At 54.7% G+C, this 22,158-nt stretch overlaps 2 protein-coding genes and 1 long non-coding RNA gene across 11 annotated transcripts in view; 2 read left to right on the top strand and 1 right to left on the bottom strand.

The window, feature by feature from the left end:
* Mtmr14 (myotubularin related protein 14) overlaps positions 1-2,984 on the top strand; it is a 45,126-nt gene extending 42,142 nt beyond the window's left edge. For 3 of the 4 annotated variants that reach the window (XM_005001102.3, XM_003464133.4, XM_063225216.1), the window contains one exon: positions 2,446-2,984. In XM_005001102.3, the coding sequence (XP_005001159.1) occupies positions 2,446-2,629 (184 nt within the window). In that variant the 3' untranslated portion in view covers positions 2,630-2,984. Of the gene's footprint in view, positions 1-956; positions 1,141-2,445 lie in introns of those variants that run through there. The other variant, XM_013146328.3, reaches the window with a different exon arrangement.
* LOC134470532 (uncharacterized) lies at positions 1,218-5,117 on the bottom strand. The gene is made up of 2 exons (XR_010039483.1): positions 4,981-5,117; positions 1,218-1,847 (listed from the first exon to the last, which is right to left on the bottom strand). It is a non-coding gene; the product is annotated as an uncharacterized LOC134470532 (long non-coding RNA).
* Positions 4,156-22,126, top strand: Cpne9 (copine family member 9). 6 transcript variants are annotated; one of them, XM_063225217.1, is made up of 20 exons: positions 4,156-4,352; positions 4,775-4,815; positions 4,887-4,933; positions 4,998-5,101; positions 5,363-5,508; positions 5,619-5,695; positions 8,221-8,284; positions 8,384-8,483; positions 8,601-8,705; positions 10,119-10,160; positions 10,295-10,370; positions 10,457-10,510; positions 10,916-10,977; positions 12,235-12,281; positions 13,162-13,343; positions 13,490-13,617; positions 18,189-18,291; positions 18,881-18,938; positions 19,406-19,479; positions 21,751-22,126. In XM_063225217.1, exons 1-20 carry the CDS (start codon positions 4,285-4,287, stop codon positions 21,934-21,936), a joined length of 1,764 nt encoding a protein of 587 aa, XP_063081287.1. In that variant the 5' UTR covers positions 4,156-4,284; the 3' UTR covers positions 21,937-22,126. The 6 variants fall into 6 exon arrangements, with proteins under 6 accessions (XP_063081287.1, XP_063081288.1, XP_063081289.1 ...); XM_063225219.1 differs by having other exon boundaries at positions 4,157-4,352; positions 4,907-4,933; positions 5,363-5,399; XM_005001101.3 differs by having other exon boundaries at positions 4,158-4,352; positions 5,363-5,399; positions 8,384-8,487.
* Positions 22,127-22,158: the final 32 nt, after the last annotated feature.

The raw sequence follows: 22,158 nt of genomic DNA on the forward strand, positions 1-22,158 counted from the left end.
GCTATTTTGCTTCTGGGCAAGAAAGACAATTGTTCAGGAACCCTCTTCCTCTAAGCCTCCAAATGGCTTCCACCTCTTGTCAGCTTCTGCCTGACCTGAGCAGCTGCCGCTGTCGAACCCTCCTGCCCCCTGCGAGTTCTGCAGCTTGCTGGATGTCAGGCAGGAGGAGCCTCCGGGGTCCTGGGGAGCAGGGCCTGCCCTCAGATGTGGCTGCCTGCAGGGCTCTTCTGCAAGCCGTGCCCTCCCCTGCCCACCATGGTCATATAGCAAGTGCTGGGGAGCCAAAGCCACCAGAGGCAGTACCCTGGGGAGGTAGAGAGAAAGGAGAAGTGGATTCCAGGACACCACCATCCCAGGGCTGTCCTGCGGCCTCTGGAAACAAGAGCTCGCAGAGTTTTGTTTTGGTGTGAGGGACTGAATTCCTGACCTGTGCTTGCCAGGCAGGTGCTGGTGCCATAAATCTCCATACCCTGCTCCAGCCCTTAGACTTTGGAAGCATGAGAAAAGCACTTGCAGCCTTCTGTAGGGCCTTCCTCCCCAGGGCTCCAGGAGGAAGCAGAGACTTCTGCAGGTCTGATGCTGCCCTTCCCTCCCCTGGAGTTAGCCCTGGAGGCAGGCCGCTCTGTCCCCAGGTCCCCAAGCCAAGTGCAGTAGCTGTAGGCCCCTAGCCAACTCTGCAGTTCCAGCGACCCCAGAGGATGGCGCCAGCTTGTACAATCTCAAGCCTGCAAGATCGTGGGCTGGGGACCATATCACTTCCTGGTGAAGTCACACAGTAGGGAATTCAGTGTTTGGGTTTCCTACCAGGGAAACCCAGCTGCGTTGCTCACCAGCCGCCTGCCCTCCCGTGCCCTCCTGTGCCCTGTGTGTCTCCCAGGTGGGTCACGAATCCCCTCGGGGCACTGTTTTTCTCATGTAGATAGGTCAGTCTCTGCCCCTTCTGCTTCCTGGTACAGGGACAGCAAGCATGCCTCTGTGAGGAGCTTCGGCTGCTCCTGTGAGCAGAGAGGAGTCCTTTTGAAGCCACAGGTGGCCTCCAGTCTATGTGGAACCTGACCAGAAAGTAAAGTTCAGGCCTCCGTGTCCCCCCAAGTGCCAGCAGCGACTGGTGTCGTGGGAATCCAGCACACAGCTCATCTCCTCAGCTGTCTGACTTCCTCCCCTGCAGCCCCTACTCTGCCTGCCTCACTGCCCCCAACCAGTCTACTTCCCAAAGGTCCCATGTGCCATTTATTTCCACACTTGCCCAGGACTCAGGACCGCCACCTGCTTCCCTGGCCCTGTGTGTCAGCCTTGCTACCGGGCTGGCAGACTCCTGGGGAGAGGGGGTCATCTCCAGGGGACGTCTTGCACATGCTTGACCTTAGTCTAAAGACTAGGTGTAGTTCATTTTGGGGCCTCTTCCATGAAAGACACGTTGGATGTCAGCCTCTTTTGGAGTTCACGGTGTGGTAAGCCTGAGTCTGTACATGTTCCTCTTCTTGACTTGTAATTTCAAGGAAGGGAGGCAAGAGGGACTGACTATCTCTCCTCTGTAATCAATGCCTGCAGAGACAATGGGAAGAGAATCAGAGCCCGTATCCTGGTGGGATAGCCAGCACGCTTCCAAACTCTTGATGGTGGGGACCACAGGAAGTAGAGGTGTGGCTGGAGCCCAAGTGGTCTTCACTATTAGGCCCTGATTCCCCGGGGCATTCGGGGCTCTCCTAAGGCAGAGCTTCTTCCCATGATGTGTTTGGTGGCTGACATTGCTGGGTAAGGTGGCACACACCTATAATCTCAGCTGCTCTGGAGGCTGAGGCAAGAGGATCACAAGTTCAAGACCAGCCTGGGCAACTTAGCAAGCCCTAAAAAATAGAATTTTTATTAATCAAATGTATTGGTACATTTTAAGTATACATAATCACATTCATTATAGTGAATTTGTACCTGTACATGATACAACCTGATATTTTTTTCCCCATTCCCCTACCCTCCAACTCCTCTTCCAAAAATTTTAAAAGGGCCGAGGATATGGTTCATTGTGTTAACCATGAGGCACCAGATTCAGTCTAGTACTGCAAGGACAAATGAAGGCTTTTGATTGCACAGCTCCAGGGTAGGAGCCATTCATTCCTCAGCCTCCTCACTGCTGTTTCTTGCTGAGGAACAGAAGCCAGCAGCTGTCAGGGCAGGTTCCCCTTGCACAGTGTCTGCCATCTGTCACAGAAGTAGTTACCTTCCCAGCAGAGAGCCTGGGGAGATGCTTCAGCTGCAGTCACTGCTGTAAGGGGAAGGTAGCCGAAGAGGGACAGGGCCACCTGGAGCCTAAATCACAAGGGTTAGGGGGTCACAGGCTGGGCCCTAGCTTGGCAAGTTGGACATGAAAGATGGGCCCTGTGGATGGGTGAGGATGCCAGGTGCCTCCCAGGGTAACATGCTTATCTTCTCCCTCATTCCCCACAGGCTTGCGGCCCTGAATGATCGGGAAACTCGGCTTCAGGAGGTGCGCTCAGCCTTCCTGGCTGCATACAGCAGCACAGTAGGGCTTCGGACAGCAGCTCCCAGCCCCTCAGGGGCCATTGGAGGCCTGCTGGAACAGTTCGTCCGTGGAGTGGGACTTCGGGGTGCCAGCACCAGCGCCCCGTGAAGTCCCTGCCCTGAAGCAGTTTCCTGCTCCTCACCCAGCTGAGCCCATAGTGGAATCAAAGCCATGCCTGGCCATGGGGCACTTTGAGGTTGGGACTCTCACACCTGTCTCATGTCACGCACACAGGAGCCCCAAAGCTGAACAGGACCAAGAACGGGGCTTTCCAGCACTCAGCCTCCTGGCTCATGGCTGGCACAGCATCTTGGGCAGATTACCCACCAGCTCTCAGTAATGCACAGGCATCTCCTGGGGTCTGTGAAGGATCCCAGTTCTAGTTTCCTGGGAAGGAAGGATCAACCTGTGCAGAAAATGAGGCTGTTTGACACAAATCAAAATAAAATCATTCTTTTTCGCAGCTCTTGTCTTGTGTCTGGTTGCTGTCTTGATGGAGCTGTCTGGGACCTTACTATCCCTGTGCTGGAGAAGTAGGGGGCAGGGGAAACAGGAGACTAAGCCTGGCAGGGAGATAGGACCCAGGCAAGGGCTGCCTTTGCCAAGAGTCCTTGCATTTCAGGCTCAGGCCTGCTGGGTTTGACGGACATCCCAATTCCAAGCGACATGGGCAAACATGACCTGCTGCCCCTATGCTGAGGGCTCTCCCTTGCCATAGTGAAGATGCTGGCAGCTGAGCTGAGGCAAGCCTCACTGTGCACAGTGTGAGATGGGGAGGCCTGAATGACCACCACCCTCCTCCTAATGTCATCGTGTAGACTGTCACATCAAGAGGATATAAGGGCAGGAGCAGATGGTGTTAAACAGTTTTGTTTGTTCCGGGCATTGAACTTGGGACCTCGTGCTTGCCAGGCTGCAAAGACCTTTAAAAGCCATCTTAAATGGCTTTGTGTGTGTGTGTGTGTGTGTGTGTGTGTGTGTGGTGGGGGTGGTGGTGATGCTGGGGAACTGATCTTGGAGTCTCACACATCGTAGCCAAGTGCTCTCTTGAGCTACATTCCTGGTCCTTTAATCAGACCTTAACTCAGGGACAGGGATAGTAACTCAGTGACACAGTACCTGCCTGGCAAGCACAAGATCGAATTCGGTTCCCAATATCCAAAAGAAAAAGACAATAACTCATAAGGTCATCATTGTGGACACCCAAAAGCCAAATGATACTATGATAGGTCCCTGAGCACTGGCAGTGTGCTATACCCCTCTCTCGGGTCATTTATATATTCAGGTAGCTTGCTAGTGTGACCTTCCAGGAGAGAGGTAGTGGCTACCTTAACCAGTGACAAGCTAATAAGAACAAGGTAACTTCACGTTGCAGAGCTCTAGGCAGGCCTACAGTGAGAAGAGAGAGAGATGACTGAGGAAGAGGCTCAGGAAAGAGGTAATGACCGCAGCGCTCCACGGGGGCCCCACGCGTTTCAGGACCATCAACACTCTAGGTAGGAGGTTGGGACCTCTCACAGGGCAGGTCGCACCTCCTGGAGGTGTCCGCTGCAGCGATCGCTGAGATTCCCCGCCAGGTCCTGCTGCTCCAGTTGGGGCGGGGCTGCGCTGCCATCTGGAGCGTGGTGCGGGCGGCGACGTGGCCAGGCGAGCGGCGGGAGCGCACGCAGGCGGAGCGCAGCCTCGCACATGGGCCGGCCTGGCCGCCGCCTCTAGCCGGGCCCGGAGCTCGCAGCCCGCGCGGCGGAGCCGCTCCAGCAGCCATGTCCCTCGGCGGAGCCTCGGAGCGCAGCGTCCCAGCCACCAAGATCGAGATCACCGTGTCCTGCCGGTGAGCGGGCCGCGCAGGGCAGGGCTCCGGCACTGCGGGCAGGGCTGGACCGGGAGGGGGTCTCTGAGGAGCACGGCCCGGGCTGGGGGCGCCTCGGGCAGCTTCGCCCCGGCAGGGGGCTCCGGGGATGTGGCCAGGCGCGGGGGCGCTGAGCCCAGGACAGCAAAGTTCTGGGGCGAACCCTCCCCCGGGCCTGGAGGCGGGGTGGGTTCGCAGGCGCCGGGCTGCAGAGGGGCTCCTGGCCCCGGCCGCGCCGCTGTCCGGGGTGCTGACGCCGCAGGCCCCGCTCGGCTCCGGGCGGCTCGCCGGGAGGTGCGACCCCAATCCCGCGCCTCCATCCCGCCCGAGTGCCCGCCCGCTGGGGCCGCGTCGAGGCGGCGGCTCAGCACCGTCCTCCCGTGCCCGCCCTCGCTCCGCTGCAGGAACCTCCTGGACCTGGACACCTTCTCCAAGTCCGACCCCAGTAAGCGGCCGCAGGCGGGAGGGCCCAGGGTGCGGGCGGGAGGTGCGGGCGCGCTGACGACCCCCCCGCAGTGGTGGTGCTGTACACACAGAGCCGCGCCAGCCAGGAGTGGCGGGAGGTGAGTGCCGCCCCCCCACGACGCCCGGGACCCCGGCCCGCGCTGACCTGCGTCCCCCCACCAGTTCGGACGGACCGAGGTGATCGACAACACGCTCAACCCGGACTTCCTACGCAAATTCGTCCTGGACTATTTCTTCGAGGAGAAGCAAAACCTGCGCTTCGATGTGTGAGGCCCCGGCCGCCCCGCCCGGACCCGCACCCGGCCCGCCCGCGGGCCCCCTCAGGGCTGCTGCGCTGGGCTCGGCCCCGCCCACGGCCCGCCCTCGGGCCCGCCCCCGGCCCCGCCCCCAGCCCTGACCTCCTTACGCCGGTTCAGTCCGGCCCCCGCCGCCCTCCCCCAGCTGCGGTGTGGCCCCCGAGGCCGGCCAGGGCCCCTCGAGCCGCGGTGTGACCCAGCCTCCCCCCGCCCCACGCCCTCTCCTCCCAGGTACAACGTGGACTCCAGAACCAACATCTCCAAGCCGGTAAGCGGGCGCGGCCTTTCACACGGCCCAGCCTCCTCCCCTCGACCCACCCTGCTGGCCCCTCATGCCCGCTTCTCTTCCTTCCTGCCTCCCCTCGGACGCGCAGAAGGTGAGGCTGGGGCGCCGGGGTGCTGGGCGCGCGAAGCCCTCCTCCGCCCACCCCGCCAGCGGTCCCGTGGCGCAGCGCCACCGGCCTCGCTGACCCCGTGTCTTGCGCAGGACTTCCTGGGACAAGCGTTCCTGGCGCTGGGAGAGGTGATCGGAGGCCAGGGCAGCCGTGTGGAGCGGCCTCTCACGTGAGCAGAGGGGAAGGGTCGGGAGGGGCAGCGCCCCCGGACAGCTCCCCACGGCGCGGTGACCCCCTCCCCCGGGAGGGCTGGGGCGGCCCTGTCCCTGGCTCCTGTCACTCCCCTGAGCAAGTTTGTCTCCAGGACACTGCTCACACCCGTCTCCGGCCACTCTCCCCCTGGTTTCTAAATCTGATCCAACATTTAGAGCACCTCTTCCAAGCCCCTCTCCCCTCTTCCCCGGCTAGTCAAAGTCTCCTTGGCCTGGTCCGCACCTGGTATCGACCTGCGCCAGCGGTCCTACCGCACCCACTCTCAGCCAGTGTTTGATGGTTGGTCACCATGGTGAATAGCGCCAGGGTCTTTCCTTTTCCTGGGGAGCTGGGGCTGTAGTGCAGGAGAGGTGTCCAACCACAAGCAGACTGAATAGTGAGTAAATCACACGCATACACAAAAAGGAGAAAGGAAACACCAGGTGGGAGGGAGGCGGGGCAGCCTGAAGGGGAGGAGGAGGAGGTGTGGACTCGAGGGACGGTGGTCCCATGGAAGTGGGTCTGGGGAGGGCAGGACCAGGGAAGTAGGGGAGCTAAAGTTAGGGCCTGGTGGGCACTGCAGGGCTCTGGTGACCGCTAAGGAGCTATCCCAGGTGAGAATTAGCCTGGTCCAGGAAGGGAGCTGTGGGGAGCCAATTAGCAGGCGGTGGTGATCTCTCAGGGTGAGAAGCAGTCAGATTGTGGGCCTATTTTATTCGACACTGAGCGGTGGTATCCAATGGGCAATAGGAAACAGCAGTCTCCATGAGACTTGTTCATTCCTGTTTCCTGCCCTTCTTAAGAAACCGCGCTGTCAAGCCTTTTTATTTTCTACTGAGGACACACAACTGAGCCAGTACAGGAGTCTGATGTTTGCCATTGGAGCTTTGCAGCACTAAAGATGTTTTTCATATCCACCGTAATAGTAATTTCTGTTTAAAAATAAAAGGTGGGGGGCTTAAATGGAATGGTGCTTAAGGAACAGACCCTACTCTACAAAAATGACTATGTTGCAATAAAAATTGTGCCCTTTATTTAAACAAAGAAGGAATTGGGGGTGTAGCTTAGTGGGCCTGCGTACTGAGTGCACACAAGACGCTGAGTTTCACCCATGTGCCACGGGAAACAAGGAATGAAGCCTCCAAATGCTTGTTTGTAATTTTTTTAACATGAGAAAAATTACATCACGTGTATATTGATGAGCAAGTGGCCCCTAGAAGTTGGTCTCCTGAGAGGGGGAGGAGCCCTGGGGTGAAGTCCTGGTGTGGGCGAGGCATTGTAGCAAGTACTGCTAGGCACATGGGTGTCACACAGGGACAGCTCGTTGCCAGCCACAGCAATGCGCAGCTGCGTGCCTGCAGACACCAGAGTAGGATGGCAATGGGTGGATTTTCTCTTCTGGGTGCTTCCATTTTGCCAGTGAATAGGAAATAAAGTCGTGGCGAAGCTGGAGAAGGAGCTCAGGGCCAAGGGAAGCAGGAGACCAGTGGCAGCAGAGAGCCAGGCCTCAGGGTGCAGTGGGGCCTGGAGGTTAGTGGTTATACACTGAACACAGCAGTGTCCACAGGGCTGTGTGCTGCTCAGGCCACATTCGTTACCTGGGTGCAGCCAGGGTTGGGCAGAGTTCAGGAAAGGAGGCAGCCTACAGAGGAGGAACTGTCTCCTCTATTGCAGGCAGCTCCTGCAGGGCCAGGTGGGAGGGGACACTGAGGGTCAGTCTGCCTCACCTGCTCCTGCTTATCAGAGCACAGAATCAAGATTCAAAGGTGTCGGAGAAATAGCCTCTCTCTCTCTCTCTCTCTCTCTCTCTCTCTCTCTCTCTCTCTCTCTCTCTCTCCAGCCTGTCAATGAGCTACATCTCAGCCCTTTATTTTGAGGCAAGATCTCAAATTGTTAGGTTGCCTGGGCTGGGGAACCTGTGACTCTCATGCCTCAGCCTCCCAGAGTGCTGAGAGCCACCACACCCAGAAATGCTGACATTTTAAAGCTAGGGAAGATAACAGCAGGTTAGCACCAAGGTCTGAACCCAAGACCCTTCTGACCCTGCTCTCTCTGTCACAACAGTGAACCAGGTTTCACAGGCCAAGGTGAACGAGCTTTTCCTGCTCGGAACACAAAGCATATGCACTTTAATCTTGTGGAATTTCCTTGGGCTGAGAGGAATATAACTTGACTTTTTCTTTTCTTTTCTCTTCTCTCCTCTCCTCTCCTCTCCTCTCCTCTCCTTTCCTCGCTTCTCTTCTATTTCCTTTTCTTTTCTTTCTTTCTTTTTTTTCCTTCTTTCTTTCTTTCTTTCTTGCTGTGACATGATCTCCTGAGCCACTGAGTCCAATCCAGCTCCCTCATCCTCTGGTGATGAGAGGCCCCCCTAAGCTGCTCTTCCCCTCCGGCCAGATACACACTACTCCCAGGTCACAGCCCAGCTACCACCCAGCCAGAGCCCGGCACCGCAGCTCTGTGTCTCCCGCCCTGCCCTCACTCAGTGGCTTTCTCTGCTTCTAGGGGTGTCCCAGGCAAGAAGTGTGGGAGCATCCTGCTAACTGCAGAGGAGCTCAGCAACTGTCGGGTCAGTAGGGCCCTGTGCTAGTCCCAGGAGCTCCCTTCCCTACTGTTGTGCCCTGGGGCAGACTGTCTGACGGTGACGGCCATGCTTCTCCCTACCTAGGACATTGCCACCATGCAGCTGTGTGCAAACAAGCTGGACAAGAAGGACTTCTTCGGCAAATCGGATCCCTTCCTTGTGTTCTACAGGAGCAACGAAGACGGCACGTGAGCCACTGCTCGCTCTGCCCTCGAGCTGGGCGTGTGGTGTGTGTGGCACACCCAGGAGAGTGGAGGGCCGTCAACCCCAGGGCAGGTTCCAGGCCTCTTGCTCCCTCCAGGTTCACCATCTGCCACAAGACCGAGGTGGTGAAGAACACACTGAACCCTGTGTGGCAGCCCTTTAGCATCCCCGTGAGGGCGCTGTGCAACGGAGACTACGACAGGTCTGCATCAGCACAGGCCGGGGGGAGGAGGACCAGGACTGAGGACTGAGGCTTCTGGGCCTCCACATGATGGACGGGGGGACAAGTGGGCTGATGAGGACATGGACAGGGAGATGTGTGGCAAGTACGGGCACACTGATAAACGGCCGCCTGTGGATACGCATGTGCAAAGGCGTGATCAGTACAGATGGATGGCTGAGCTGATAAACGAGTGCATAAGAGTCGGTGGATGAATACAAAGGCAAGTGGATAGGAAGGACAGTGGAGTGGCAGGCAGGTGGACAGATGAGTGGGTGGTAAAAGGAAGGATGGATGGAGAGCTGGTGGATGAATGTAAAGTAGAAGATAGGCTGACCAAGAGGATCAGTGAATGGGGCGGATAAAAGCTGGTAGGTAGATAGGTAGGAGGTGGAAGGGCGGCTGTGCTAATGAGCAGATGGCCAGATGTTGGTGTTTGCTTGAGTATATGAACAGACTGAAACACAGGGCACTCCTGTGTATCAGTGAGTCTGTGAGTGACTGCAGGCATAGCTGGATAAAGAGATTGATTCGTAGTGAGTAATTGTGTTGGCAAATATCTGGGTAAATGGGTGGCTAGGTGGGTAGATGGACTGAACAGAGACATGTGGGCATAGTAGTGAAAACAGGTCTTTGGAGTCAAAATGTTGGGAGTTTAATTATCAACTTAGCCAGGTATGGTGGCACACGCCAGTAATACCAGCACTCAGGAGGATCTCCAGGACTTTGAGGCCACGCTGGGCTACCTAGTGAGTTCAGGCTCTGCCCTTGAAACACATAGTGAGACCCTGTCTCAGAAGATAAAAATATCAGCTTAATCACTTACAAGTGATAGGATCTTAGTCAAGTTATTGTTTTTTCTGTATTTCAATTTCCATACCCAAAAGCATGAATCATAGTATTTATTTTATGCAAAGTGGTTGTAAATTAAATGAGACAATCTAGCCAGCTGTGATAGCAGACGCCTGTCGTCTTAGCACTCTGGGAGGCTGAGGCAGGAAGATCACAAGTTTGAGCCAGCCTGAGCAATTTAGCAAAACCCTGTCTTAAAGGGAAAAATACAAAGTACTTGAAATGAGATGGAGCTCAGCCTTTAAGCCATGGGTTCAATCCACCATAATAAATAAAAGAGAGGAGGGAGGTGGGAAGGGACAGAAAATGAGCACCCGTGAAAGTGCTAAGAACAATGGCTGGATACAGTAAGGCTCGCTAACACGGTGAACTGGGAACTGTGGCTCTAACAGCAGCAGCAGCGTTAGCCATGACAGATGTGTGTGTGCATGGGCGTGTGAACGGGAAGATGGGAGGAAGACCGGCCAGGCTGATGGAAGGACGAGGGGGCGCGGGAGACAGTCTCTGGGGTCCTGCGGCCCCAACCCCTTCATTCCGTCCCAGGACTGTGAAGATTGACGTGTATGACTGGGACCGAGACGGCAGGTAAAGCTGCCCTCCGGCCCTTTCTCCGGCTCTGGCGCGCGAGCTCCTCGTCCCGCCCGGCCCCAGCCCGCTGCTCTGCAGCCCGCCTGCGGGGAGCACGTGCCAGCCGCCCGAGCCGCCCCACCTCGTTGCAGCCACGACTTCATCGGTGAGTTCACCACCAGCTACCGGGAGCTGAGCAGGGCGCAGAGCCAGTTCACGGTGTACGAGGTGAGCCCGCCCACCGCCGCCGCCCGCCGGGCCTGGGCCTGGGCCTGCAGCCCGCGGCCTTCCGCAGTGTGTCGCCTCCCGCTTAGGTTCTGAACCCGCGGAAGAAGTGCAAGAAGAAGAAATACGTCAACTCGGGAACTGTGAGCGCTCCGGGCGGGCGGGCGGGCGGGCGCGGGTCCCCCCAGCCTCGGTCCCGCGCGGACCCGAGCGCGCGCAGGGGCTGCCGCTGGCCCGATGGTTAGGTTGTGGGAACGGTGGCCACCAGGGGGTGCCGCCGCAGTTGTTTTTGTGTGTAGGTTTTTTGTTTTTTTATTTTTTTTTTCTTTTTTCACCTTTACCCTTTGGCCGGGGAAAAAGAAGCAACCAAAAAAACCTCTGGGGTTGCATTGCCAAATTTAATAGTTCAGTTGAAATACTGCCTTTAAAAGTGAAAGGTGAGGCAGGTAGGGCGCAGGGTGGAGCCATGTTCTCGCCACCCCTAACTCTCCACAGCTTTGCTGTGCTCCCTCTTCCTAAGTAGAAGGGCCACCTCTTCTGTTCCACAGGTGACACTGCTGTCCTTCTCGGTGGACTCGGAATTCACATTTGTTGATTACATCAAAGGAGGGTGAGTGACATGTCAAGTTTTTCTCTTTCTTTCTTTCTTTTTCTTTTTTTGTCTTTTGAGACAGGGCCTCACTATGTAGTTTAGTCTGGCCTTGAACTCACTGGGTAACTCCAGCTGGCCTCAAACTCAATGTGATCCTCCTGCTTCAGCCTCCCTCTGGAGTGCCGAGGCAATAGGCGCGTGCTCCCGCACACGGCAGGTTTTCTTATTTATGAGTGAGACTGTGGCGATGAACTGGGAGGTACTGGGCAAACTGTAAAGTGTTCTGTAAAGTGCACAAGTGTCCCCCTTTGAGTTCTGTTCATAGCGCTGTCTTGAATTCAGCTTTGGGTCCCTCCTGGAGGGCGGCCTAAAGGTCCTCAGGAACCGGAGTGGGGCGGACAAACAGCTGTGGCTGCAGTGGGGGTAGGCCGGCAGCTGAGGGGCATAGTGGGCTGAGCTTGTGCAGGGTCCTGGGCCCCTTCACCAGCACACACAGTTACAGATGGACAGGAGGAGGCCAAGAGAGGGAGACCCAAGCTGACTGCCAACAGAAGGGACTTCTGGTTTGCTCATTGTAGGTAGGCAGGCAGGCAGCCCCGAGAAATGTACTGTGCTTCACTCAAACACTTTTCCCCTGTGTAAGATGGCGACTTGAATCACTGCCCCAGGGCTGGAGTGAGGGCTAACTTAGATGACATCTAACACAGTCACAGAGTAAGCAAGTAATTCACCCCCTGGACCAGCAGCATTTGGGATTTGTTGACTCCACCCAGACTGCCAGGATTGGACTCTGTATTCTAACACAAGCCCCAGTAAGGTGTTCTGGGTACACAGTGACATTTGAGAAATACTGAGGGGGCTATGCAGTGGCACAGAACTGTCATCCCAGCCACCTGGGAGGCTGAGGCAGGACAGCTGCAAGTTGTAGCCCCTTAGGCAATTTAGAAAGACTCTCTCAGACTGTTTTTTAAAATTTAATGCCAGGCATGATGGTCCATACCTGTAATCGCAATACTGGGGAAGCTGAGGCAGGAGGATTGTTGTGAATTCGAGGCCAGCCTGGGCTACAACGTGAGTTCAAGGCCAGTCTAAACTATATGGTGAGAGTCTGTCTCAAAAACAAACAAAAATTTAAAAAGGAAGTAGGGATGTAGGTTGGTGGTAGAGCACTTGCCTAGTATGTGCAAGACCCTAGGTTCAATCCATGACACAAAAATACAGACAGAGGAGAACTCCATTTGACCCTTACCGCTCAACCCGTCTGCTTCTCCACAGGACGCAGCTGAACTTCACGGTAGCTATTGACTTCACAGCTTCCAATGGTGAGGCCTATGTCACGGGACAAGCGGTGGGGGGATTCCGAGGGGGGCTCCCGAGATTGGCCTAGACTCCTGCCTGAGGATATGCATTTACGTAGCCAAAGAGCCTCAGGCCTCAGGTGACGCTCAGGTAGGTGTGTAGGAAAAAAGAGACTGGCACGAAGCTGGGCCACAAGGTGCAAAAAAGCAAATGGACAGGGGCTAGAGACGCAGCTCAGCAGCACAGCGCCTGCCTGGCAAGCACGAGGCCCTGAGCTCAGTTCCCAATACAAAAAGTAAAGGAGAGATGGTTTCCTGTAACTGCTCACCAGAGAGGTGGACAGATGGTGGAAGGGAAGCGACTGTGAGGAGCGGTGGGTGAGTGCATGGGTGGAGAGTTAAACCAGCGAGCAGACACAGTGGATACATGGTGAGGACAACAGGTTTCCAGGGCAAGGGATGCATGGACAGCAGCAGGTGGACAGACGGGGAGGTAACAGGTACTAGGAAAGGGAGTGGCCAGGGGCCAGGTAAACAGATGCCTCTTTGAGTAGACGCATGTGGGAGTGAGATGAGCAGGGCTGGCTGGCCGCTTCAGGGTGACACAACTCGAAGGACGATGGCACAGAAAGGAATGGCAAGTGGACAAGCAGATGGCCGGTGGCCATGCGGATGGCTGGGTGCCAGCTGAGCTGTGGGGAGGGACAGCTAAGTGAAGGGGACTTATTACCGGGTGGCAGAGCAGGTGGCTGTGTGGGCAGAGGGTTCCACTGGTGAGCAGGTAGAGGGCAGGAGGGGTGGCGAGGACCCGAGGGAGTCCCGCGGTGGAGGGCAGAGCTGGAGGGACAGTGCCTTGGCAGTGAGGGGAGCAGGTGCAGAACCCAGAAGCCTGCTCCACCCACAGGAAACCCTCTGCAGCCCACCTCCCTGCACTACATGAGTCCCTATCAGCTCAGCGCCTATGCCCTGGCCCTCAAGGCAGTGGGAGAAATCATCCAGGACTATGACAGCGACAAACTCTTCCCAGCCTATGGCTTTGGAGCCAAGCTGCCCCCCGAAGGGCGGATCTCACACCAGTTCCCCTTGGTATGGTGTGGACGGCACCCCGGTGGGAGGGCAGGGCCCAGGGGCCAGAGGCTGGCTGGGGTGGTTGTGCAGCGTGGGAAGGGGAAAGATGGATCGAGACTCCTGAACACGTGTCAGCTGGGCAGCCAGCATGTCTTCCTCCCCAGAACAACAACGACGAGGACCCCAACTGCGCTGGCATCGAGGGGGTACTAGAGAGCTACTTCCAGAGCCTGCGCACCGTGCAGCTCTACGGCCCCACCTACTTCGCTCCAGTCATCAATCAGGTGGCCAGGTAAGGGCCACTCGGAGACTGGGGACCCAAGCAGGGGACCCACTCCCCAGGCTCCACACTGGCCTGGCTTTAGGACAGAGAGGTGACACAGTCACTCACTATGGGTGAACTATCCCAAGCTGCTCCTTTGGGGTGACAACCTGGCCTGGAGCTTGCATAAGAGAAAAGAAACCGTCCTCCAGGGGTGAAGGCACCAGCAAGCCCAACCTCAGCCTCCCAGGGCCTCCCTGTGCCTACCACAGAAGACTGCTATCACCAGAAGGCTGCTGTCAGAGGGTTAGTGCAGTGTCAGCCTGCAGGAAGGGTTTCAGAAATGATAGGTTTAAAACTACCCAGGCTTTCAAAAATGTGCAAAGCACAGAAAACACAGGTCATATCTCAAACGATTTTTTTAAATCTCAAACGATTTTTAAAAACAAATTAATGACAAAACTGGAACCAAGCATTTATCTATAAATATAAGTGTGATAAGCAACGAGTGAGCTTAAAAGAGATTCTTACCTCCAGAAATTTAAGAATCTGTTCTTTATAAATTAAAAAAAGGTTTGGATTAATTTTTTTTTATGTTACATTTTTTTTTTCTTTTTTCTTTTTATCAGTACCGGGGATCAAACTCACAACTGCCTGCTTGCAAGGCAGGTGCTTATGCCGCTGAGCTAAATCCCCAGCCCCTGGATTAATTTTTTTTAAAAAGCAAATTCCACTATATGCTACAAAAGACCTGGCTAAAACAAAGCACCTCAGGGAGCAAGGGAATGAAAAGACCAAGCAGGGCAATAAAAATTAAACAATTTCAGGCAGATTCATACATCCCAGATTTCCTTTTTCTCCAATAAACATTTATTTTTCTGATTCACAGTGAGGCTGATAGTTACTCCGATTATGAAAATAATATAATATTGCCATAGACTGTTTCAAAGATAAAATATGAAATAAGAAATCACAGACAGGCACGGTCGTGCACACCTGTAGTCCCAGCTTCTTGGAAGGCTGAGGCAGGAGGACTCTTAAGTTGCAATCTAGGCAGGGCAACCTAGCGAGACCCTGTTCCCAAGTTAAAGGGAAGGGCACACTGGTGATGTGGCTCAATGCCACACACTGGCTGGCACGCACAGTGGTGTGGGTTCAATCACCAGCACTGCAAAAATAAGAATGAAAAGAAAGGAATCACCCTGAGTACTGCCCCTGGGATGCAGAGACATAGAGTGTTTTCAGTTCGTTTTTGGTTTTTTGGTACCCAGGATTGAAGTCATGATCTCACACTTGCCAGGCAGGTACTTGTGCTGCTGAGCTAAATCCCTAGCCTCAATGCATATAGAATTCTTAATCTTTATCGTGTGGGCTCATGCATGTGGGGTGTGTGTGTGTGTGTGTGTGTGTGTGTGTGTGTGTGTGTTTGAAACAAGGTCTAGCAAGTTTCCAAGTATCTAGCAAGTTTCCAAGCTACCCAGTCTATGATCCAGCTAGGATCCTCCTGCCCCAGCCTCCCAGAGTGCTGGGACTATAGGAGCCACCATGCCTGGCTAGTGTTTATACTTTTATAATTGCAATCAAGTTACATATAACATTTTAGTATTCCTTTTTAGCACCAATATTAGAGTTTTTTGGTGTCTGCTTTGTTTTGTTTGAGACAAGATCTCACTAGCCCAGGCTGTAGCCCCGGCTGGCCTTGAAGTCACAGTGATCCTCCTGCCTCAGCCTCCCCAAGTGCTGGGATGACAAGTGTGTACCACCCTGCCTGTTCCTCATTTGTAAAATGAGGGTGATGATCCCAGGGCTGTTGTGAGACAGGATGCTGCCAGTCCTGGTGGGATTAGCCACTGCTGTTACTATTGTCCCCTCCACTGCTATTTGCAAAGCAATGGCCTTGCTTCATTCTGGGCAGGGCCCTGGAGACTTGAAGGTAGATCACCTGGTCCTGCCCTTCAGAGCTCCTGCCTTGGTGCAAGAGGCAGGCCTATAAATAATTATTCCCTTCTGTAGCCAGAGTTTCCCAGACTTCTCTACAAACCGCCCTTCCTCCCCTGTGGATTCCTGGGAACCAGCTGAAAGCCAGCAGTCCGACAAAGTCTTTGAAGTCTCCATATTTCATCTTAAAAATTCATGCATATCTTATCTGTATCTGTATTTGCATTGTAAATACTCTCGGTCATCCAACTTTAGTCACCTTTTGGTGGAGCAGGAGAAAGATACAACTGCAGTCCCCCTCAGCACCCTGCCAGGAGGGGTAATGGAAAGGAAAGGAGGGGCACTTGCAGGGGGTCCAGGAGGGAGCAGAGCAAGCGGCCTGGCAGGAGGAGCAGAGGGTGCAGAGCACAGAGGCCGAGAAGCGAGCTCAGGTCCTGAAAGGTCTGTGTGGGTAGATGAAGTGTCCACCAGAGTGCCGGCCCAAAAAGGAGAGGAGAGGCTGAGAGCTGGAGCTTGAGGCTCAGTTGGTCAAGCAAGGCCTGGAGTCCAGTTTCATCACCCTGGGGAATGCTAAAGCCTCTGAACTTCAGTTTTCTCTTTTTGGGGGAGCAGGGGGTGAGACAGGGTCTCACTTTATAATTCAGGCCGTTCTTGAAGTCACTATGTAGCCCAGGCTGGCCTCAAACTTGCAATAATCCTCTTGCCTCCGCCTTCTGAGTGTTGGGATTACAGCATGATCACCACACCCAGCCCACTTTTCTCATTTTAAAAATAGGAGTTGGGCCTGGTGGTTGCAGTCCTATAGACCCAGAATTCTGGGAGGTGGAGGCAGTTAGATCACAGCTTTGAGTCCAGTCTGGGCCATTTAGCAAGTCCCAGCTCAAAGAATTAAAAAGAGGGGAGGGGCTGTGGCGTAGCGTTTTGAAGACCCTGGGGTCGGGGAAGCAAGCCTAACCCACCCCTAGAGTGCCGTGAGGAGGAAGGCACACATACTTGTCAGGAGCACTCCTCTGACTTGGTGATCACAAACGATTCCCCAGTTACCCACAAAGGAGCACCCTGAGGCTGCCTCCGTGTCCCTGGTCCCTGCAGGGTGTCCCCTGCTGCCAGCCCGGCACTCAGGTCCCTCCTGTGGGTCCCCGCTGAGCCAGCTCAGCCTTCCTCTGCAGCTGTTCTGTGAGGGCACACCTCTGCACTCCCCAGTCTCTCCCTCTGGACCTCTGTTTCCTTTCCCTTCCCCTTCCCCAAGGGCGTGCAAATTGTGCAGTATCTGCTTCTGCTCAGGCAATTACTGCTCGCTGCTGCTGCTGCCCAGCACCAAGTTCGGTGCTGACCCAATGAATGGCAGATAGCAACTAACTGTGAGCCAGGCCTGGCCTTTGAGGAGGAGAGGCCCAGATTCAGGGAGGGGACTGGGCTATGGAAGAGGAGTGTGAGAGTCATGGCCCACTCATCCTCTGAGGTCAGGTGTAAACCCAGGGCCGTCCTGGAGACTTCTGCAGAGGTGAACACGCTCTATGTCTGTTCCATCTGGCAGGGTAGCCACAGCTCATGTAAAATTGAGCACTGGAGGGGTAAACCAGGGCGACCAAGAAGTGCAGTCTTCAGTTCTACTTAACATTGTTAATTTAAATTTCAGTGTCCTTAACAGAGAGTACAGCTGCATCCCTGTCATCCACAGAGTCCTAAGGCTGGGAGTCAAGGACAGGGTCTGCATCTGCCTTCTGCCCTCTCTAGGTTTTCTCATATATGTAAAATAAGACGATTGAGCTCTTGATTTATGAGGTCCTCTTCAGATGGAAAATGGAACAGGGCAGTGGCACACACCTGTAATCCAGGTGTGTAGGAGGCTGAGGCCAGAAGACCACAAACTCAAGGCCAGCCTGGGCAACTCAGCAAAACACTGTCTCAAAATACTTTTTAAAAAAGTATTGAGGATGTGGCTCAGTGGTAGAGCACTTGTGTAGCATGTGCCAGGCCCTGGGTTCCATCCCCAGTTTCTAAAAACAGAGCGATGGGAGGAAAAAATTTAAAAAAGAATGATAAGAGGGAAGGAAAAGGAACTCTGGGCACCGCTGTCCATCAGGCCAGCTGCAGCGAATGGCTTCAGAGGGAGAGACTCAACAGGAAAGCAGGGAGGCAGAGCCTTCTGCTTGTGCCTCCCTTGTGGAAACATCAGGATGTTTCAAGCTAGTCCCTGTGCCCTGGACACACGGTCCACTCTGCTGCCCGAGTGTCCCATCCCGAGACCAGGTGGGCTTTTGGCCTCCTCCCACCAAGGGCTGTTCCACACCATGCCCTCTGCTCAGAGCAAGTCTCCTCCCCGTAGCCTGTCCTCCTCCTGAGGACAGAGGCTTCGAAGCCTCACCTTCAGAACCTGCCCAGGGCCCTTACAGTGGTCATTCCATAGCTTTTTGTGCGATTTCAGATGAAGATGAGCCTCCTACCAAAGGCTTGGCAAGATTTTCTGTTTCTTCCCTACACATCCCCAGGGCCTCCTAGAAGAGCTCAGTAAACCCTGTGGGTGAAGCAGGCAGGTGGGCAATGGGTCTGGTGACCCACTGGGTCTTGCCCTGCTCCTTGCCGGCTGCGGGCACTGTGGGCTGGTGTTTTCTCAGGGCCTCAGGCTCACGGCCAGATTCTGACCCTGGCCTCTCACGCAGGGCTGCAGCTAAGATCTCCGACGGCTCCCAGTACTATGTTCTGCTCATCATCACGGACGGGGTCATTTCTGACATGATACAGACCAAAGAGGCAATCGTCAGCGTGAGTCCCAGGAGGAGGCCTGCAGGGAAGGGCGGCTGCCAGCACCAAGGGCGGGCTGGAGGCTTTGTCCTTCTTAAAACCTGTGAAGAGGGTTGGGGATGTAGCTCAGTGGTATAGGCACCTGCATGGCATAAGCAAGGTCGTGAGTTTGATCTCTGATACAAAGAAAAAAAAAAAAGCTACAAAGCAAGCCCACCAGCTTCGTGCATGCAGGCTGAGGATACAGGCCTCCCAACAAGAGGTGGGGGGCAGCCGCACTGCTGGCCTTTGTACTGTGCCTAAGGGCTGGGCCCACAGGAGGATGTGGAGATGGCCAGGTGACACTGTGCCCACTGGAGGTGGCATCATGGGGCAGTGCCTAAGCCTGGGGATGCTGGTGTCCTCCAGTGGGAAGAGGCACACACAGTCTCTGTCCTGTGGGAGACTCAAAGAGTTCCGGGTAATATGTGAACCTGTCCACTGCTCTCAGAGGGTACTAGCTTCAGGGTCGCCTGACACACACATGCACACACATCCTTCCAAAGAAGTCGGCAGTGAGCTGCACGGTGGCCTCTGCCCCGCCACTCACTCGCAGCTGTCTCTCTCGCAGGCCTCCTCCTTGCCCATGTCCATCATCATCGTTGGAGTGGGGCCTGCCATGTTCGAGGGTGAGTGGGGCAGGAGTGAGGCCTGCGGAGCTGGCTGGGCCTGACACACAGGCCTAACTCGGGGAAGGCTGGGTGAACACCCCCAGGCACTGCTGAGGCCCCAGTCACCCCGTGGGGCCCTCTTCCCAATCAAGCAGACATAGTAACTCCTGAGGGAGTAGAAAGGCAGAGAAATAACAATACGCCAGTTTGATTCCTGGTACCCACGATAATAATGAAATAATAATAAAGTGGTGGCACATGCCTGTAATCCCGGTGCTCTGCAGGCTGAGCAGCAAGATCCCTGTGAGTTCAAGCCCAGCCTAGACTACTTAGCAAGGCCCTGTCCCCCGCCCCCCAATAACTTGTATCGAGGTCTAGCAGCCTGTGTAGGCCTTCAGGACAGCTGTTCAGCGATGTCATGACTCTGAAGAGAGAGTGCAGCACAGTCCAGCTGGAGAGGCCAGCTGAGGGCATCTTCTCCACAGCAATGGAAGAGCTGGATGGCGATGACGTACGTGTGTCCTCCAGGGGGCGCTTCGCAGAGCGGGATATTGTTCAGGTAGTCCTGAGCCCAGACCCCTGACTGGAGGGTGCCTTCCCCACCCACTGGCCCCTTCCCTGTTCACTCCTGGAACTCATGCGGTGGACCCAGCTGGTCAGGGAGGAGGTCCTTTAGCTAGCAAGTGACCTGAGCAGAGAAACATACCGATCTATTGATCAGGCAAGCGTGGAACCCCAGGGATCAAAGGGGATGCTGCCCTCCATGGCTGGGAGCTCAGTTGTGGGGAGGGTGTCACAGACACTTGGGACTAAAGAAAGCGACCAGAAGCACAGGCCAGCAGCTGCACTGGAGGAAGACAGAGGCTTGGCCCAGGGTGGCAGGATCACACAGAGTGGGGCTCAGTCCTGGGAAAAGTTGATTTTATTCTTTCATTCATTGATTCATTATTTATTTATTGTCTTTGAGACAGTCTGGCTAAGGTAGCTGCTCAGGTTGGCCTTGATTTTGCATTCCAACCCTGTCAGCCTTCAAAGTTACTTACAATTACAGGTGTGGGCTACCACACCAGGCTAAGACCTGGAGTTTTGCTCAAAAGCTGTGGAAGGATTTTGCACAAGGGAGTGAGATGGTCACTCCCATATGCAAGGGAGCATATATGTGTGTGGCATTGAGAACTGAACCCAGCGCCTCTGCACTAAGCTGCATTACCACCCTTTTCATGTTTTGTTTTGAGAGAGGCTCTCCCTACACTGCCCAGGCTGGGCGCAAACTAGCAGCCCTCCTGGACAACTTAGCAACTACTGAGAACCTGCCTCAGAAAAAAGCCGGGGCTGGGGATGCAGCTCAGTGTGACGGACCTGGATCTTCAAGCCTCCGGTATTCCACTAGCATGGAGGGACGTGCCTGCCTTCATTCCCAGCATTCAGGAGGCTGAGGCAGGAAGATCACTTGAGTTTAGCAGTGTTTTTGTTTTGTTTGTTTTGGTACCAGGGATCAAACTCACAATCTTGTGCTTGCCAGGCAGGCGCTTGTGCCACTAAGCTAAATCTCCAGCCTGAGTTTAGGAGTTTTTTGTTTTGTTTTTTTTTTTGTTTTGTTTTTTTTTGGTACCAGGGATTGAACTCACGACCTCGGGTTTGCCAAGCAGACACTTAAGCTGCTGAGCTAAATCCCTGGCCCTGAGTTTAGGAGTTTTAAGACCAACCTGAGCAACAGGGTGAGACTGCAACTAAAAACAAAATAGTAAAAGCAAAATTTTATTTTATTAATTTTATTATTGATTTTTGAGACAGGGTCTTACTAACCCAAGTTCAGGCTGGTCTTGAATTCACTATGTAGCCCAAGATGGCCTGTAACTTGCTGCAACCCTACCTCAGCCTCCTTACTGCTGGAATTACAAGCATGTGCCACCACACTGGGCAAAAATAAAATGTTTAAAAGCCAGGGATAGATAGAAATATTTGGGAATCATGAGGAATAGCTTTCCTCTTCCTTTTGGTTTCTGTTGACCTTTCTCCCCTGTACCCTGGCCACCCCCTTCTTGCCCAGGGTCTCTGCCTGCCCAGCTCTACTTCCCCCTGGCCCCCTCTTCGCGGCCTCTTCCCCTTCCCAGGGTCCTTTTTTTCTGCTTCTTGCCTGTTCTTTCCTCCGGCTCCTCCCACCCCTTCCCTGTTCCTTCTCCTCCCTGGAAGGAAAGTCTTTAAAGTCAGGAGAGTATGAGGAGCCAGGGGTTTAGCTCAGCGGCACTAGCACCTGCCTGGCAAGCATAAAGTCGTAAGTTTGATCCCCAGTACCAAAAAAAGTCAGAGGAGTATAAAATCACCCAGAAAGACAGCTGAAAAGCAGAAGCTGACTTCAGAAAACAGGTTGGGAAGCAGGGGACAGTGGGGAAGAGCTTTGGAAAGGCAAAGGCAGGTCCAGAAGCATGCTGCGGTGTTGAAGGGATATAGATCCTGGTGTATCATGTTCACATGTAACAGGACACAAGAGGACAGCACAATGGGGACTGACTGGCAAGTGCAAGGTTGTGAGTTCAATCCCTGGTACCAAAAAAAGAAAAAAGAAAGGGGAGGGAGGACTGAAAGTTCCTGCCTGTTGGACTGCTTGGAGCTGCCAAAGACCTTAGCGAGGGCAGTTTCAATGGACTGCGGGAAGCTAAACTGGAGAGGGCTTAGGGTGAGTAGCTGAGGTAAAGACATGTGAAAAACCACCCAGGATTAGGGAAGAGGCAGTGATATGTGTTAAGTGATGGTGAGGATCGCCAAGTGAAGCCTCCTGCAGACCTCCTCCCCAGACCACGGCCCACACCTCCCTATCTGTCGGCCCTAGTTTGTCCCGTTCCGAGACTACGTGGACCGCTCGGGGAACCAGGTTCTGAGCATGGCCCGACTGGCTAAGGATGTGCTGGCTGAGATCCCAGAGCAGCTGCTGTCCTACATGCGCACCAGAGACATCCAGCCCCGGCCCCCGCCTCCAGCCAACCCCAGCCCTTCCCCAGCTCCAGAGCAGCCCTAAGCAGCCCACTGTCCCATGCCTGGCAGTCTGCCCACCTGCTCCTTCCTGCTGAAAGCCAGGGGTACCTGAAGCCCTGGACCTTGCTGGCATCAGCGCTGGCAGGCGTGCCCTCTGCCCCTCCCTGCAGCAGGCCTGGCACTAGCAGCATCTCCCCTGCCCTCATCCAATAATAAAGCTGGTCTTTGCTCTATTTTGTCTCTGGGTCTTCAAGAGGAAAATACA

Source organism: Cavia porcellus, unplaced genomic scaffold (assembly GCF_034190915.1).
Source record: "Cavia porcellus strain 051 isolate PalLab524CR breed Dunkin Hartley unplaced genomic scaffold, mCavPor4.1 scaffold_15, whole genome shotgun sequence".
Lineage (NCBI taxonomy): Eukaryota > Metazoa > Chordata > Mammalia > Rodentia > Caviidae > Cavia > Cavia porcellus.